We start from the raw sequence: 16,808 nt of genomic DNA on the forward strand, positions 1-16,808 counted from the left end.
AGTCAGCTCAGCACATTATCATAAACTTTATAAAACGGATCGGTTTAGACTTTAACGGTATCAAATCAACAATAAATTCGACTTGAAATAAAAAATAGCTTTCCGACCCAAAATTTAACTAATTATAAGAAAATACATAAGTTAAGCAACATAAAAAAAAAATTTAAAAAGTTAGAAACAGAATTATCACTAAACAAAAAAATTAAAACATGTAGTTCGAAATAATCAAAAACTGCTAATGTAGCTTGGGATAGTTTGTAGTATTGGATTTGACAGAACCGGGAATTTTTTCTGATGTCTGCGCACGCGTTGCGTTACCATTTTACTTAGGTTCATGGACAATGAATAAAAGTAGAAAATAATAGTGACAAGTCTATGGACAAGTCTAAATGGTAGACTACCATGAATCATGGTAGTCTACCATTTAGACTTGTCAGAATTTGTTTTCGTCTTAATTATAGCTGTTAAAACGAGAGAGTTGTTAAGCATGTGCTGTAGTAAACAAAAGAAATTAAATGTTTAAAAATTGAGAAAATAAGATAACTTTACCATTTTTTATTTATTTTCAAAAACCTAATAAATGTAAAAATTAAAAGGTTGTTTTGATTTATTATCTCCTTTTTATTTTAATGATTGTTTGATTTTGTATCCAAGCAAATATCATTCATAATACTTTTGAAAAATAGGGTATTCCCCTACGAAAGTTATTTATACAGTATAAAAATTTATTTCTAAAAGAATTATTTGGCAAGTCTACTAGAGAAGACTTTAACTTTTTTATTGGGAACGGGTCAGAAAAGCACGGGTGAAACTTTAGCACAGAGTGATACTTTAGCACGGAGTGACACTTCAGCTCGGAGTGTCACTTCAGCATGGCGTCACTTTAGCACGGAGTGACATTTTAACACAGAATTTATGTTGCAATTTTTTTTCTATACTTAGATAACATTAGGTACTGTTATATTCAAAAATCTATAAACGAACTATGTATCATGTTAACTAAAATTTATCAAGTTTTAATTGAATTTAGGTTTAAGCTTTAGTTAAAACTAAAACAAATGTAAACTTAAAAACTTTAATAACTTCTTTTATTATTTAATTTTAAATGAAAATATTTTGACACTTTCATTTATTTTTCGAAATAAAACCATTTTAATAAAGCTAGCAATAAATACAAGCTCTAAGATTATTTAAAAATGTTAAAAGGCATAATTTAATTATAATAAGGCTAAACTTTTAGCGTAACTTTTAAGTAAAAGGTGAAATAGTTAAAAATGAAAAACTTTCTTACAGTAACCTCTCGCATCTTTACGTACTCGTGACGTTACGCACTCTCGTTTAGTTACGCATTTCAGAATTCTAAAAAACTCAAAAATTATGTTTTTTTTAGTTTTGCAAAAATTAGTTTTATTGTTAAATTTTAAATAAAAATATGTTTTTAATTCAAGTATGCATTAAAAAATGCTAACTTACCTCTCTATATCTTTAGACTTGTAAAATTATGTTCCTTGACTAATTCATTCTATTAATCATTTTTCTTATACTTTATCTATTTCTGTTCAAAAGAATAATAAACAATGAACTTTACCGCAAGATCAACAAAAACAGCATCCGAGACAATCCTACGACCGGTTTCGTCCTTATTAGGACTCATCAGGCAGGAATAGTCGCGAGAAACCGCTATTGTAATCTTAAACAAGCAGGCTTAAGTACTAAGTACTGAAGCGACCGTTTGTGGGTAAAATTGAAAAAATGACACAGCTATATCATTCACAGCTCAACGTCTCAGACATTGTCAGCTTGTTGTGAGATTGTAGTCTGCGCTCGTTTGATCAGTTTTAGCCAATATTTATTTCGGCCATCATCAACAATGTTGAGATGTTTTATGCCATCGATAATAAACAATGAACTTTACCGCAAGATCAACAACAACCAGGATTGTCTCGGATGCTGTTGTTGTTGATCTTGCGGTAAAGTTCATTGTTTATTATCGATGGCATAAAACATCTCAAGTTTATTGTTTATTAAGTAGAATAGGTAATAAATGTTAAGTATCAAATAAGTTACATATAAATAAAGATAAAAATAAAACCAACTTATAATTAAAATTAGTAAAATTTTTCTACAAGTATTATTATTTTTTATAAATTTAAATAATCTACTTAATTTTTAACATATGTATAGTTTTATCTTCTGTTTTCATACTTATAAATAAAGTAAACAAATTGTCAAAAGTGGGAACGTCCCAAGTCTGCTTTTAACTAGAAGCAGTATCAAAACAGCCATTATAATAAGTATACTTGGTACCTCTCGTATCTTTACGATCTATCGTATCTTTACGCATTTTTTCTGTGGACACAGTGTGCGTAAATAAGCGAGAGGTTACTGTATTTCATTTTAAGCTCATAGTAAAAACTTTGTTAATAAATTTTTTTAGACGACATATTTAAAAGTGTTAGAGTTAATTTTCACATTTGTTGGTTTGTTAAGTTGACAATTTCAAAATAATTAAACATTATTTAAATGAACATTTAAAAAAACTTTAAGTAATTACGTGCAAAAATGTCACTCCGTGCTAAAGCGACGCCATGCTGAAGTGACACTTTGTGCTAAAGTATAACTCTGTGCTAAAGTGTCACTTCGTGGTAAAGTGACGACCCGTGCTAAAGTGACGCTGTGCTTTTCTGACACCTACCCTTTTTATTACCTCTACTTACAGTTTTTAGATCAATTCGACGATTTGAGTGTAAGTTGCTACCTTAACGCTTAAGCAATTTGGGTCCACTGTATAACTGCCCATGAACTTTTTGCGACTGCGGTGAAACACTTTTTTGTAACAACGCTTAGCTTAATTTCTCTTAGCAAAAATACAATCTAGTTGCCCTACTGCATTTATAGTTTTTAGCATATAGCAAGACAACTGTTTAAGTGATAAAAACTATCTATCAAACTACTATACTATTTATCTTTTAAAACTGCAAAATAGTATGCTTATTATTTGTGGAATCGCAAAAAGTACAATACATTTCTGATTTCTTAATTTTAATCGTTTGAATAAACGTAAAAATTTTAAAAATTGGCTTATTAGTTAGTGTTTAAGTTCTTACTTTTGTTAATACTTTTTAAACAAAATTAATGAATAAAATAAAGTTTAACTTAAACTAGTCCTATAACTACTACAAATCAAAACTTAACAAAAAAGCTATAAACAATAACGATGTCGTAATAATTTTTTTTTTGTATAGCTTTGAAAATCTTTCCAATAACAAGAAATTTAAAAACTATTTAGTTTATTATTGTATCACTTGAGGTTAATTTTTGAAGTAAATTGATTAAGTTGGGAACGTGTCACAAGTGCACGGAACTTTTTTTGCACTATCTTTAAATATCAAATTAAAAAACTTTTACAGTTTTACACTAATTTTCTTCAAAACGTTTTTTTTTCAATTAATAATAGTTTAGTTTGCTTTTTTTTTTAAACGTTTTTTTATTGCAAAAGTGGCAATTTGTGCAAAAGTGACGCTTCATGCAATTTCTGATACCTACACGTGTAAGTAAGTTTTTATGTAATAACCTTTACAGACGTATTCTGTTTTTATGATAACTAATTATCGATATAAAACATATTGTACTCATCGTATTCAAAAATTTATCATGTTCTTATAAAACACCCAATAAATTACGTATATTGTAAACCAAACCTCATTTTTAAGTTAAATTAAAATTTTAAGTCAAACTTTATATCACGTACAAATTTAAAAGCTACAAATTCCAATAAGTTATACAAAAATTAACTGTAAAAAAATCAAGTTTTCTTGGACTGCTAATTAAAAAGCTACTTATAAAGTATTTAAACTTATAGGTCAGTTGCTAGTGAACACGATTAAAATGATATAATTTTATTCTAATTTACAAGTTAATAAACTATTAAATAGTCTAAAATTTTCTTATTAAATGTAAAGGTTTTATTATTACGTAATTTTTATGTGTTATTTTACTTTAAACTGTTAAAAAAATAAAAGATGACTGAGTTAAATGAAAACTTTCCGGAAAACTCTTCAGAAAGCTCTCCTTTGCCCAGTTCTTCAACTTTCAATGAAGCCATCAATGTGACAGAGAACTCATCTCAACAAACAACCAATGCAGATTCCACTCAAAAGCGCTCAACTCGATCGCAATCTAGGTACCAAAAACGACTAGAACAAAATGAAGAAGACGACAAAAAGTGGGAAGGTCCTCCCTGGAAAAACTTACCACATGTAGCGCTTGTCAATGTGTTTAAGTTTTTACCCGAAGATGATCGTTTAGAAGCGCAGTTTGTTTGCAGACGTTGGTATGATCTAATCAGAAACACACCTTGTATTTGGCGGGTAAAATATTTCAAGTTTTCCGGTCGTAACAAAAGAGATTTAACTCATTCACCATATAGATTCGCGACGCACTTCATAAAAAACTTTGGCCACTTTATCAAAAAACTTGAATTTCGTTTGTACAGTCCTATTTCGTCGAGTGTTTGTAAAAAGTTTCAAAAGTCAATAAAAGTTTCTCTAAATCAGCTAACAAAGGTCGAATGCAAATTAGAAGAACTTTCTTTGCCTCTCCTCCAGCTTGATAGATCTCATTGGGCGCAGCACCGAGAAGAAATGTGCAGTTCTTTAGCTAAGTTTTTCAAAAACAGCAAAGGAAGCCTACAAAGAGTTTACCTTAGGGGAGCCAGAGTAAACGAAGATGAAGGCTTTAACATTCTAAATTCCCTTGGGTGCAACGCGGGAAATACAGTTGATCAATTAGACATTGAAGACTTTTACAACTGTGGACGTCCTGTTTATCAGCAAACAAAGTTTAGCAGTTGTTTTAAATATTTTAATCGACTGTATGAGCTCGACATTAACTACAGCTACATATCAAACAAGCTTCTAGATACTCTCTCGGACAGTCTCAAGTTTGGTAGTTTGAAGTATATGTACATCAAAGTTAGCCCGCACGAAGAAAGATGTCAGCTTATCAGGCCGCAATCGTGGCGAAGATTGAAAGACGAGTGTCCAAAACTAAAAGTAAAATTGATGTTCTTGCGTGTTATGACTTACAGCGACCATTATAGAATTCTTTGCCCTGAAATACCATTAAACCAGGTAATGAAAACTAAGCTGTAGAAAATATTTTTTTTTGCTTTTAAATAAGTTTCGTGCAAAATGTAATTAAATTACAACAGTTGCTTAAAAAATACATTAAAGTTACTTTGGCAAATTAGGGGAAAATGTTAATACGTCAGGTCTATTAGCTTTATCAAACTAGAGACTTGTCCGATAAGTTTTGTCTTGAAATATCGTTAAATCAACTTTTAACGCACACGGTAAAAGATAGCAAAAGCACGTAGGAATATAACCTCACTGAAAAATAGCTTTAACTGCTTTTAACAACAAAAAATCAATAAAAAGAATTGTTTATGACTAATAAAGTTGTTTGTCTGAACTAAAAAATATTGTTGTAATGTTAATAGCTTATTTAAATAATAGTATTAGTGCAAGTTAAATATTTTCTTCACAACCAGGTTTTGGATGTAAAATATTTATAGATAAGCAACATTATCAACTGCAACTTACTACTTTATTGTACTTGACAAAATCGTAATTTTTTTACTAACGAAACCTGGTAGTGAATAAAATTTACACTTATATTATTATGTAATTATAATAACATTATTTTTATAATATTATACGTTTATAACAAAAAATTATAGCTACTTTTATCTGTTTGAAAAGTTGATGTTTTGTCAATAAACGTATATTAAACTTGTGTCTTACTACTTAATAAATACTATTTATTAACACTTTTTAGTTTTTGTATTGCATATTCTTTGTTGGTTTGCTACATATAGTATTCTTAAGAGATAAAAAGTTATTTTACGGAAGACACAAACAGTTTCAAAATCCAATAAAAACATTTTTTATTGATATCTCAATTAAAACTGATAAAATTATCAAACTCTTGGTAATTGAGAAAAATTATAAAATTCTAATATATAAACTCTTAATTACTAAGAAAGAATCGGACAAAAAAAGAAAAAAAAGTTTTAAATTGTTTTTGTTTATTACTATGAGCTTATAATGCTAAATATCTGCAAAAAGTTTCAAACGTTTATACATTCTGTATAAAAGTTTACTTTGGACAAGGTTCAAATTATCTTATTTTTATAAAATGAACAGTTCATTATTATTCTTATATGTTTGTTTCTAGTAGCAAGTATTGCATTTGGAACCAAGTTGCATAAAATACAGTGGTTATTTAGATTTTATTATTCATCTGACTTTAAATAAAACAACAGCATACAAAAACTTACTGTAAATGTGGTTTCAATTTTTTTTTGATAATAAAACGAAACTACTTAAACTTAAAAATCGTTTAATATAGTTTATCTGTAAGTATTATAAGTATTTAGATGAGGTATAACTATTAAAAATAGAAATTTAAATGTTTTCTAATAAAGATCTTAGCGAAACAAGTTCACTAGAATATATAATAAATACAAATTTAAACAGCACTCTTTCTTTATTACACTAACACAAGTTTCTGTGTGTTAACATGTTAACACACTTCAACGGAGCTATGAAGTTTAAGAAATACTGTTATGAGGTATATCTAGATTTATTTAATTTTTGATAAAGGTTACTTTTGATGGGTGTTACTATGCGGATAGGGACTGGCAGATTTGTCCAACAATTACGAGTTTGCTCCCAAACTTCAAAGAAACGCTTGAAAGATTATACCTTGGTTGGTTTAAACTATATTTTACTTATTGTAGCTTCACGTAGTTATAGATCACAAGTACAATATTATGACAAAATCTTAAAAATATGTTGACCTATTAATACAGTTTTAAGAACTAATCTAATTTAATACTGTTACTTTACGTTATTCATAAATTTAATTTCTTAAAAATTAAATTCAAAAAATTACTAAAAATTCAATTGTTACTAACATATTAAGTTAAGAAAAACTTAAATAGAGCAATGTTTAATAAACGAGTTTAATAACTATTTAAATACAAAACTCCAATTTATTATGACAACCTTTCTTTATTAAAAGCATTTAGGTTTTTTTTGTTATTTCTAATTATTTTGAAATGTTTTTTACACTGTTTACATTTCGATAATAAAGATACTTTTATAGAGTGTAAAGTTCACATTCTCTATTAATTGGTTAGAAAAGTTTTAAGCACACAGTTTAGTTTGTACAACATAAGTATGCTATGCAAAAAACAACTATCTAAAATTTTATATACTTAACATAGAAAATAAGGCTTAACAGTTTTTTTGTTTCAATAATGTAAGAAATCTAAAGTTCATGTCCAGTAGTTAAGTATAATAAACTAGTGTTAAGTATTTTGAATCGTACATAAGTCAAACTTTATTTTAAGGTTTATGTATTTCTAATTTTTCAACAGAAATACAACAGTCTAGTCTTTTGTCAAAGTAATTTACTCGCTCTAGCTTTTTAAACTACGCAGTATAGTCAAAAGTAGTTTTGCCATGTTGATTAAACAATACGTAAAACTAGTTGAGTTGCATATATATTCTCGTTACACTTAGCTAAAAGTTTTATCAGGTTATGATTATCTGTAAAAAGTTTTTAGTTAAGTTTTAAATTTAGTTAAGTTATTCATTGTAATTGTAATTTTAACCGGCATTTAATTTTTGTCAGCAATGTTTTTATTATTTCAAGTAACCAAAGTTATGATTAAAAGTTATAACTGTAGCAAAACCATAAACCTTCTGGTTTACTTATTTTTATAATAGTCTGGTCAATCGTAATAAATAATGTGAATAAATTTCAACAAAACAAGTGCTCTTAATCAATATTTATGTTGCATTTGTTTATTTTTAAATACTTTTGTAACAAATATGATTTTATTCAAGTACACAATTGGTTTCCACTTATTAATGTTTTCTAGAGTAAACTCTGATTTTGCAAACACTATATACCTTATTATAAAATCTTAGTTAACCAAAAAACGATAATTGAAAAGTATGCTTATATTTAAAACGATACCTTCGTTTTCATAAAAAAACAACAAATCTAAAAACTAAAAATAGGTTATAAATATATTTTCTAAATCAATGTAATGTTGAAGAGTTTAGTTGTAATTAGAACTATCATTTTATTATTCACCTAAAATATAAAAATATTAGATTTGAACACAGATCTACCTGACACCAGAGAAAGGTTTGAAAAAGAATTGCTAAGTTTTATTTCAAGTTGCAGTAAGCTGACTGACATCAAAGTAAATGCTTTTATCACAACAAAATTCTTAGAGAACCTGCTTCAGTTAAAGGAAGACGGAAAATGCAGCTACAAATACTTAAAGGTAACAAAAAATTAAAACTATATAGTTTTTAAGATGATAAGTTTAAAAATGTTCAAAAAAAATCAAACTTTTTTAAAATGCTAATAAGGAATATTTAAATTTAAGTAAAAAGTGTATAATTGAAATGAAAAAAACATATTTACAATTCAGATAATTTATTATAGTCTTTTAGTAAATTGTTAAAAACCTAAATTGCTACCAAAATTTTGAATAAAAGCTTTGCAAAGTTTTTATTCATAAATATATCCAAAACAGATTCATTGCTTCACACATTTTTAATGATAAGAAAATTTCTTTAAACAAATACTAAAGTATACTTTTAAGACATAGTCTTTGGTGTTTATCAAAGAGATAAAGATAATTAAAACAAAAGTTATACTAAGTTTATTGCTTTACAAGTGTTTCTCGCAAACGCGATGGTCACAAGCAAGTAAACTGAAAGTATCAATGGATAAACACTTCATATAGTTTTAGCTAGGTAATTAGATAATTAAGTGAATTTAAATGAATTTAAGTAAAAATAATTAAAATTAACATAAAATACAACAATAACAAAAATACAATAGATAGAAGCAAAATTACAAAGTATCTAATAAAAACAATAGTAGGTGAATTAAACTTAGATCTAAATAATCGCTAACCAGGGTGTTCAACTTATACAAAGTTAGGGGCCTGGTTTATAACGAAACGTGCGCTTCAACTTGTATAAGCGATATCCCTTAGATAACAATTGAACTATAGTTGATGTTAGACTAATATGACTTACTTACTATTTACTAAAGGTTTTATAGATAAATTACTTATACTACTGTTAAACGTAATTCGAGTCTGTGGTGATTAAATGTATTTACAATGAAATTGCGAAACGAAAAGATTATAAAATACTGTAAAACATAAAACAAATAAATCGAATTATTAATTCTTTTAAAAGACTAAAATACAAGAATCAAAGAAGCTGAAAACTAAGTGGTCGTTCAAACTAAACTCATAAAGCAATATAAAAGCGAACTAAATTCGATTAAACAAGATCGAAACCATTCACAATTAAATGCAGCGAAAAGTCGTAATGGGCTAAAGCTAACTGCGACGCAGCAAAAACTAAAAAGTCATTCTCAAACGCGTTCGTTAAATTTATAGGAAGCTTGAGAGAAGAGAAGAAAAGAAATAAGATGACACTTACCCCTATAGCGGTACAAAACAATTAAGATCTCAAATTAAATTTGGTGAAATGTCTACATTTTCTAACTAACTCTGATCTCAGATTTCAAGTTGTTATCTGCAAATTCAATTTCAAGTCTCTCCAAATTGCAGAGAGTGCAAATTTTTCCTTGTCTATTTTGATTTGTACAATGAACAATCTCCAATTTGATTATATTTTTCCAATTGATGTTATCTTTTTTGATTTTGTGGATGAACATACTTAATCTTGTACTTTCCTTTATTAAATAGATGCTCTCTGTGTGTTTAAATCAAGAAGTAAAACAAGAGTTCATGTTCTAAAATGCATAATCATTTTTTTATTAAAAATGACTAAAATACACTTAACTTTACTAAGAAAGTCAAAATTATATTGTAACACCATTACTTTTGAGTGTATCTAATTGAAAAAAATTTCAATTGCGATCGTCAGCTGTTTTTTTAATGTTTAACACTTTTTCTGTAAAACTTAGGTTAAAGTTTTTAAGTTTACTTATAAAAAGATAGAAAACAAAAAAGTTTATCGACCAAAGGTTAAAACTTTAATTTGTAAAAACTTATTAAGTTTGGCATAGTCCTTTAGATTGTAATAATTAGTTGTATGTACAGTGTACATACTCTTAAAAACTAAAGTTTTGTTAATTAGGGGCGTGAAAAATCGTTTATAACCTAGCTAGAGTTAAGCAAGTTTCAAGTTTTATGTTATTCAAAAAAAGTTTCTACATTGTCTAAAACTGTAGCGCAGACAGCTTAAAAGTTACAACCTTCTTTATTCGATATGCACTCTAAAATTTGGCTATTAGTTGTAACCGAGGTTACGGCAGACAATTTTTTTACTAACCATATAACATTCAACTGAGATTGCTCTCATTGCTGCTTTGGTTGCTGTCTTAAACTCAATGGTACTTCAGGTTTAAAGTATGTGAAGTTTAAATAATTCAGGTAAAACCAGTCGTTAAGGTATTGCAAATTATAAAAAATTAATGGGTTTAAGCACGGTGAATACTTCGATCACTCCGAGTAACGTCTGCAGCTCGTCAACCTGTCAAGAACACTCACTCAGCTGTAGCCATGCCAACGATTGTTTTTGTTTGTAGGGATATAATTAAACTTCTGCCCTGACAACCTCTTATAGTTGACTTAAAGCTGCCCGGACTTGTTAACCACATAGAAATACTGCATTGTATTTGTTATCACTAACTGCTAATTAGTATACTCGAACATTGGTTTTTAACTATATTAAATTGGGATATGGTAATTCAAACAGTGTACTTAAGAAAGTGTAATGATTTTTGCAAGTTGTATTAAAGGAATGCGGTTGCTTTGAAATGTTTTAATACTTAACGTGACCAGAAAACAAAAAGTTTTGATAAACTTCTATAGAAAATACAACTATAAGTACTCTAAAATAAAGCTTAGCAGATTTTAAGAACAATAACACTTATTATGAAATCAAAAAGTATAGCAAAATTGTTTTCAATTTTTAAAGTTATTCAGTTTTTTTTCTTCCACTTTATATAAGGTAGCCAGTTTAAGTTCAAACTGTTTTTCAATTTCACTACAGATTCGAATTTATGTTCAAGATTATGATACTTCAACGGAAGATAGGCAGTTAGAGCTAATATACGATAAGTTTCGGGATTTAATTCACTCACAGTTAGATGACTACTATGCAGTTTGCTGTGTTTCAATTTAAGAAAATCAACAGAATAAATAACTTTAACAATCATTTTAATAGTTGTATTTTAATACATACTTGTGCTTAAATTTAATAAAACAGATAAATATTTAAAGTTAAAATAAATTATTGTTTCTTAGTTTTAACTAGTTTCAAAATAAATGTTTTCTATCACTAAAATAGATGACTAACGTACTATATTTTTACAAAACGTTTTTTTCTATACACTTATTGTTTGTTTCATTTAAAAAGTGTAGCTACTGTTGTAATAATTTTATGACATAATTTTATTATCATTTTATTAAAAACAGACTCTATTTCCCATACTTTTTAATAGAAGCCACTAGTTTGTTTTAATACTTTACTTTTTAAAAGATTAGAACATTAAAAAAAAAACTGCTTTATAACGTTCTACATAAAAAGAAGAAGATAATTTTACTAATTCGGTTCAAGTAAAACTATACTTTACGTCTTTTTTTTTTTCAATTTTCGAACGAAAAATGGTAAACTTCATTCTTTAGCAAAAATGCTTGTACAATGCTTTGTTGAGCTTCTGAGAACTTATTACAACTTAATTTGTTCATCAAGGTATGTACAGTTTTATTTTTATTACGCTTATAAATATAAGAAATTAATTTATTCATATGGACAAACAAAACAATAGCTTTCATGAATATTAACTAGGCGAAGCCTAAGAACTAGTAGCTTGCAATTTAAAAATGAAATCTAATAAAAAAGTAGATAAAACGTTTTTTCTAATCAAAACATGCTCAGTTTATCAAGTTAGGTTAAAACTACTACTTTTACGTTTCTTATTTGTAATAAACAATTATAAATCAAAATTTATATAACTTATGATCTTTATAAAATTTTTCATTTAAAATTTATTCATAACTACAAACTTTTATTTAAGTTTTTATAATAAACTAGTTTTTAAACTATTCTATAACTTTAGATAAGCTAGTATCAAAGAAAAAAGTACAACAATTGTTAATAATTAAATTTTAATTCGATAATTCAAATGTTGCTCAAGAGATTTGTGTCCTTAAATCATTTTTTGTAAAGTGTATAGTTGTAAAAGTTTCATGTTAAACTGCAACTATTTTAAAATAAACATTTGCATTACACGTTAATAATAGTTCATAAAGATAAAGTAAATAAGTTTTGATAAATTCAAAAACTGTTATGCTAATAGTTGATAAACAAAAAGTAATCTAATTTTTTTAAGAATAGGATAAAAAAATATTAGTTTCAAGAGGTAATTAACAAATTTAAAATTTGTTTCAATCTTGTTTTATTTAAAAACTTAAATTTAAATACTTTCATTAAAAAAACCTAAGTACATTTGAAGCTAGTAAATAGAAAGATACTGAAGTTTTAGAGAGAAAGTTACTACTTATCATTATTATTATTCAGAGCTAAAAGTATAAATTGTAATTAACTTAAAATAAAATATCAAAAAAAAAAATTTGAAAGCAAATAATTACTAGTTAGGCAAAACTTAGCAAAACTACATTTTAGATAAATCGATAGTTTTATGTACCAAACTAGTAGAAACTTAGTTTATTTTTAAATAAAAGCAGTAAATTTAGCTGTTACAAATTAAACTTAACTTATAAACTACTATAAAGTTAAAATAAAATAGTTTATTCAGTTTCCTTGTCAACAAATTTAAATTTTAAACTAATTATTTATTTGTAACCTTAGCTAGGAACTGTATCACAAAATCAAAACAAAATTATACACTGACTTAATATTTTGTTAATTTTCATAAAATATTAACTTAAGTTTTGTATTAGTTTAAAAAAATGATTTTTGTGATACTTAGATTTCTTATTTAACTCATATACTTTTGTTAGATTAGCTGTGTTCTGGATAAACAGCTTTTTTAAAAAAAACTTCACACAAATTCTATAATACTTGTAATTTTAATTTTTTGAAAATGGTTTGTTTCAAAAAATTTCGTTAAAAACAACTTTCAGCTCTATTACAGATGTTCAGTTGTTACACTTAAAACCAGATGTATAATGTCACTTTGTACAACATAAATCCTAAGATTATTAACTACATTCAAATGATATAACTTTAGGGTTCTTAACTATTTTCAAAAAATTAAGATACAACCAGCATTATGTATATATAAAAGTTTAATTTTATATAAAAAACTATTTTCGGTTTCGACGCAAAATAGCGTTAGTTTCAAAGCAAATAAAGTTTATTAGCTGTATATTCTATAAAGTTTTTCAAGTATACATATTGTGACGTTTTAAATAAACTAACTTTAGTCATTCCATTTTGAAATATAATATTGTACAAGTAAGTTATTTCTTGATTTGTAATGTCTGGTCTTCTTTTTAGTTTTAGTTTAATTTTACTTTTAGTTATTGTTTTTTCGATGTTTAAAAAATATATACTGATTATTGAGAAAAAGTATGTCCCTTTCTTTTTTTTTAATGCTATTTTTTGAAATACCAATTTTGTTTGTTTTAAGCTACATAATTTACACGTTTTTTAAAGCCTAGAAAAATACAAAGTTAAAAAGAATATAAGCTGTGAGCAATATAAAAAAAAGCATTTTTACATAAAAATAATTTACAAATTGTAAAAGTTTCTACCTTTTATATTTAGTTAATTATTTATTATTTTGTCAACTAAAAAAAAAGAAACAAATAAAAGTACTAAAAAGACTAATAAAAAGATATATATTTGTAAAAACTATGATAAATATTCTTAAAACTAAAAAAGTGTATTACTATTTCGAAGTTATATATTTGTTGCTTGATTAATATAAAAATTATGTTTAAGTCTTTTGTAAAATAGTAAGTGCGTTATTAAGGTCATTAAAATAGTTTCAGATTTTATAATACTATTTTTAAATTAGTGTTACAGCTGCTTTAGTATAAGAAGTTAGGTTTTCGACACCTTTTCTCTATCTTTTCATACCAACTAAACAAATACTTTTTATAATTTAAGTTTAGTTAATTTTTAAAGTTAGTAAATAAACTTTCACGTTTTTTTTTGGTCACCGAGTTTTTTTTAATGTCTTTCAAAAACTAAACTTGATATCTTTTTATCAGCAGCAATAAAGTTATTTCAAAACTTAATTGTTTTCTTACTTTGATCTATAGAATATATATAAACTTTGACACCAACTTAAACTATTTTTTGTATGTAGATAAGTTAAAAAAATATATTAATTAATCTATACAAAAACTTTAGAGCTGAATTATCATAAATTTATTCAACAGATTATTACTCAGCTACAAATTACATATCTTTAATCATAGTATATTTTTAAGCTTCCATTATGTTTGTTTTTTAATTTTTTTTAACTACAACTTCCTTTATCCCTAGAATTTTTTTAACGTCCTTATTAAAAAAGTAACATTTAAAAACCTAATAAACAAAACTTTATAGATTTTTTGATTTATTTAAAAAAATCAGTAGACATGATTGACTTTGACTACATTTTATCAAAAATAAATCCTCTTGGACCTTACCAACTGTTTCTAGTTATACTTGTTTATTGGCTTGCCATTCCTTCTCAAATGCACAATGTAGCATCTGTATTTATAGCTGCTAAGGAAGACTTTAGGTATACGATTGTTTTATGTTTTTTTTTAAACTCAACATGCAGCATAAAGAAGTACTAGAGAATATTTACTTCTATTTGTTTTTTTATAAGTGTTCTATTTTTTTCAAATTTATTTCAAGTAAAGTATACAAAAGTTTGAAATTTTAGTAGAGTATACAATGTTAAAAATAAAAGTATCCTAGTACCAACTTTTAAACTAATACTTGTTTTTCAAATTAGTATTCAAACTTATATAAGCAAAATATACTCTTGCAATACGTTAGCACTTACATTACAAAATTCGTAGTAATATTTTATCATTACGCATGAGTTTGATAAAGTAGTACTCATCCTAAAACAAAAAATTTTTAATTTGACTAAAACAACAATTTTCTTAGACATTTTTAAACAATAACTATTTATTCAATACAACCAATGTAAAAATAATAGAAAAAAAGGAAGCTTTTTGAAATACTAAAAATACAATTAGGATTCATACTGCGTATAGTAACAAAAATAGAAAGTAGAACAATAAATTGATGTTTTAAACTGTTTTATCTCCTAATTTATAATCGGTAAAGATACTAACTTGATTACTTGTTTAATTTTAGTTAAAAACTTGTTGTACATGAAAATTTATTACAACTGATTCCAGCCGTGTATCTATTCAGAAATAACAACAACGTAAAAGAAGTCATTGAAAATATTGAATAAAACCTTCCTGTTGTGCATTTATAATTTTTTGCAAATTTATAGCATAATTATGCACATTGTAACTGTAAAGTAAAAAAGTAGTTAATGTGGTTAATACAACAACTTAATGGCAACAATATTTTTTTAAATCTTGACATTTTCATCATAAAAAAAAATTAAAGACATCGATAAAAGCAGTTAGAATTTTTTTAAATATTAAGAAATAGTTATTGTGTTATTTTTCACTCGTAAGTTAAAAACTTTGTTTTTAAAACAGTTTTAACTCTATTTCACTTCACAAGCAAATAATGTCTTTTTATTTTATTTAAATTGCTTGTAAAAACAGACCACAAAATATTAACCTTTTACTGACAAATTTTTAACATCTTGAAACTATAGCCTTAGCCTGTAAGAGCTTGTGTTCTAGTAAATTTTGTGATGAAATCAAATATTATTTTCGAGTCATTATTTACTAACTTAAGACATCTAAAAAATTAGAACGGGTAAAATATGCATGAAAACACTTTGGTTCGAAGGGTCAAATATGCACAAAGGGACACTTTTGCACGAAGACACTTTTACAAAAAGATATTTCTTCATTAAGACACTTTTGCACGAAAGTAAAAAATAAATAAATAATAATTTTGAAAATAATTCATAAAAACAAATTAGTAAAAAACACAAAAAAACAAAAATAAGTTACCGACCGTGGGTAAGGGTTAGGGGTAACAGTGATAGTGAAAATAAAGTATAAAAATAACTAATAATATAAAAATATATATATATATAACAATAATTAAAAAAATAAAAATGAAGAAGAAAAAAATAGTTACCGACCGAGGGTAAGGGTTAGGGGTAAAAGTGATAGCAAATTAAAATAAATGAAACATTTAAATAAACAAAAATAAGAATATTAAATAAAATGTTCAACCCGTGCAAAAGTGATCCTTCGTGCAAAATTTTCTTTGTAGAAAAGTGACCCTACGCGCAAATTTGACGCCGTGCAAAAAAGTTTTTTGTGCAAAAGTGTCCCTTCGTGCATATTTGACACCAACCCCTAAAAACTAATCTTAAGATCATAAGTTTTATTTTTTCTTGTAACTTTTACCTATTAGCAAAAAACTTAAAAGTAGGTAGAACTTATAGATAAAATAATGTAAAATGCATACAACAATTGGGTGTGCAATTTTTTTTTTGTATTTTTACAGCAACATTAACAAAAATTTCTCTACTAACAACATCTATAATATTACATCTCTATGTTATAAAAAGAAATTAACCTAAACAGTTTCAAAAACTTA

General features: G+C 26.1%; 1 protein-coding gene across 1 annotated transcript; it reads left to right on the forward strand.

Annotated features, from left to right (window-relative positions):
* The first annotated feature begins 4,022 nt into the window (after positions 1–4,022).
* Positions 4,023–11,258, forward strand: LOC145838910 (F-box only protein 39-like). Its single transcript, XM_082946531.1, has 4 exons — positions 4,023–5,132; positions 6,666–6,771; positions 8,202–8,365; positions 11,127–11,258. The coding sequence occupies exons 1-4, from the start codon at positions 4,023–4,025 to the stop codon at positions 11,256–11,258; spliced, it is 1,512 nt and encodes a 503-aa protein (XP_082802657.1).
* Positions 11,259–16,808: the final 5,550 nt, after the last annotated feature.

Source organism: Thalia democratica, chromosome 6, assembly GCF_965202585.1.
Source record: "Thalia democratica chromosome 6, ktThaDemo2.hap1.1, whole genome shotgun sequence".
Classification (NCBI taxonomy): Eukaryota; Metazoa; Chordata; class Thaliacea; order Salpida; family Salpidae; genus Thalia; species Thalia democratica.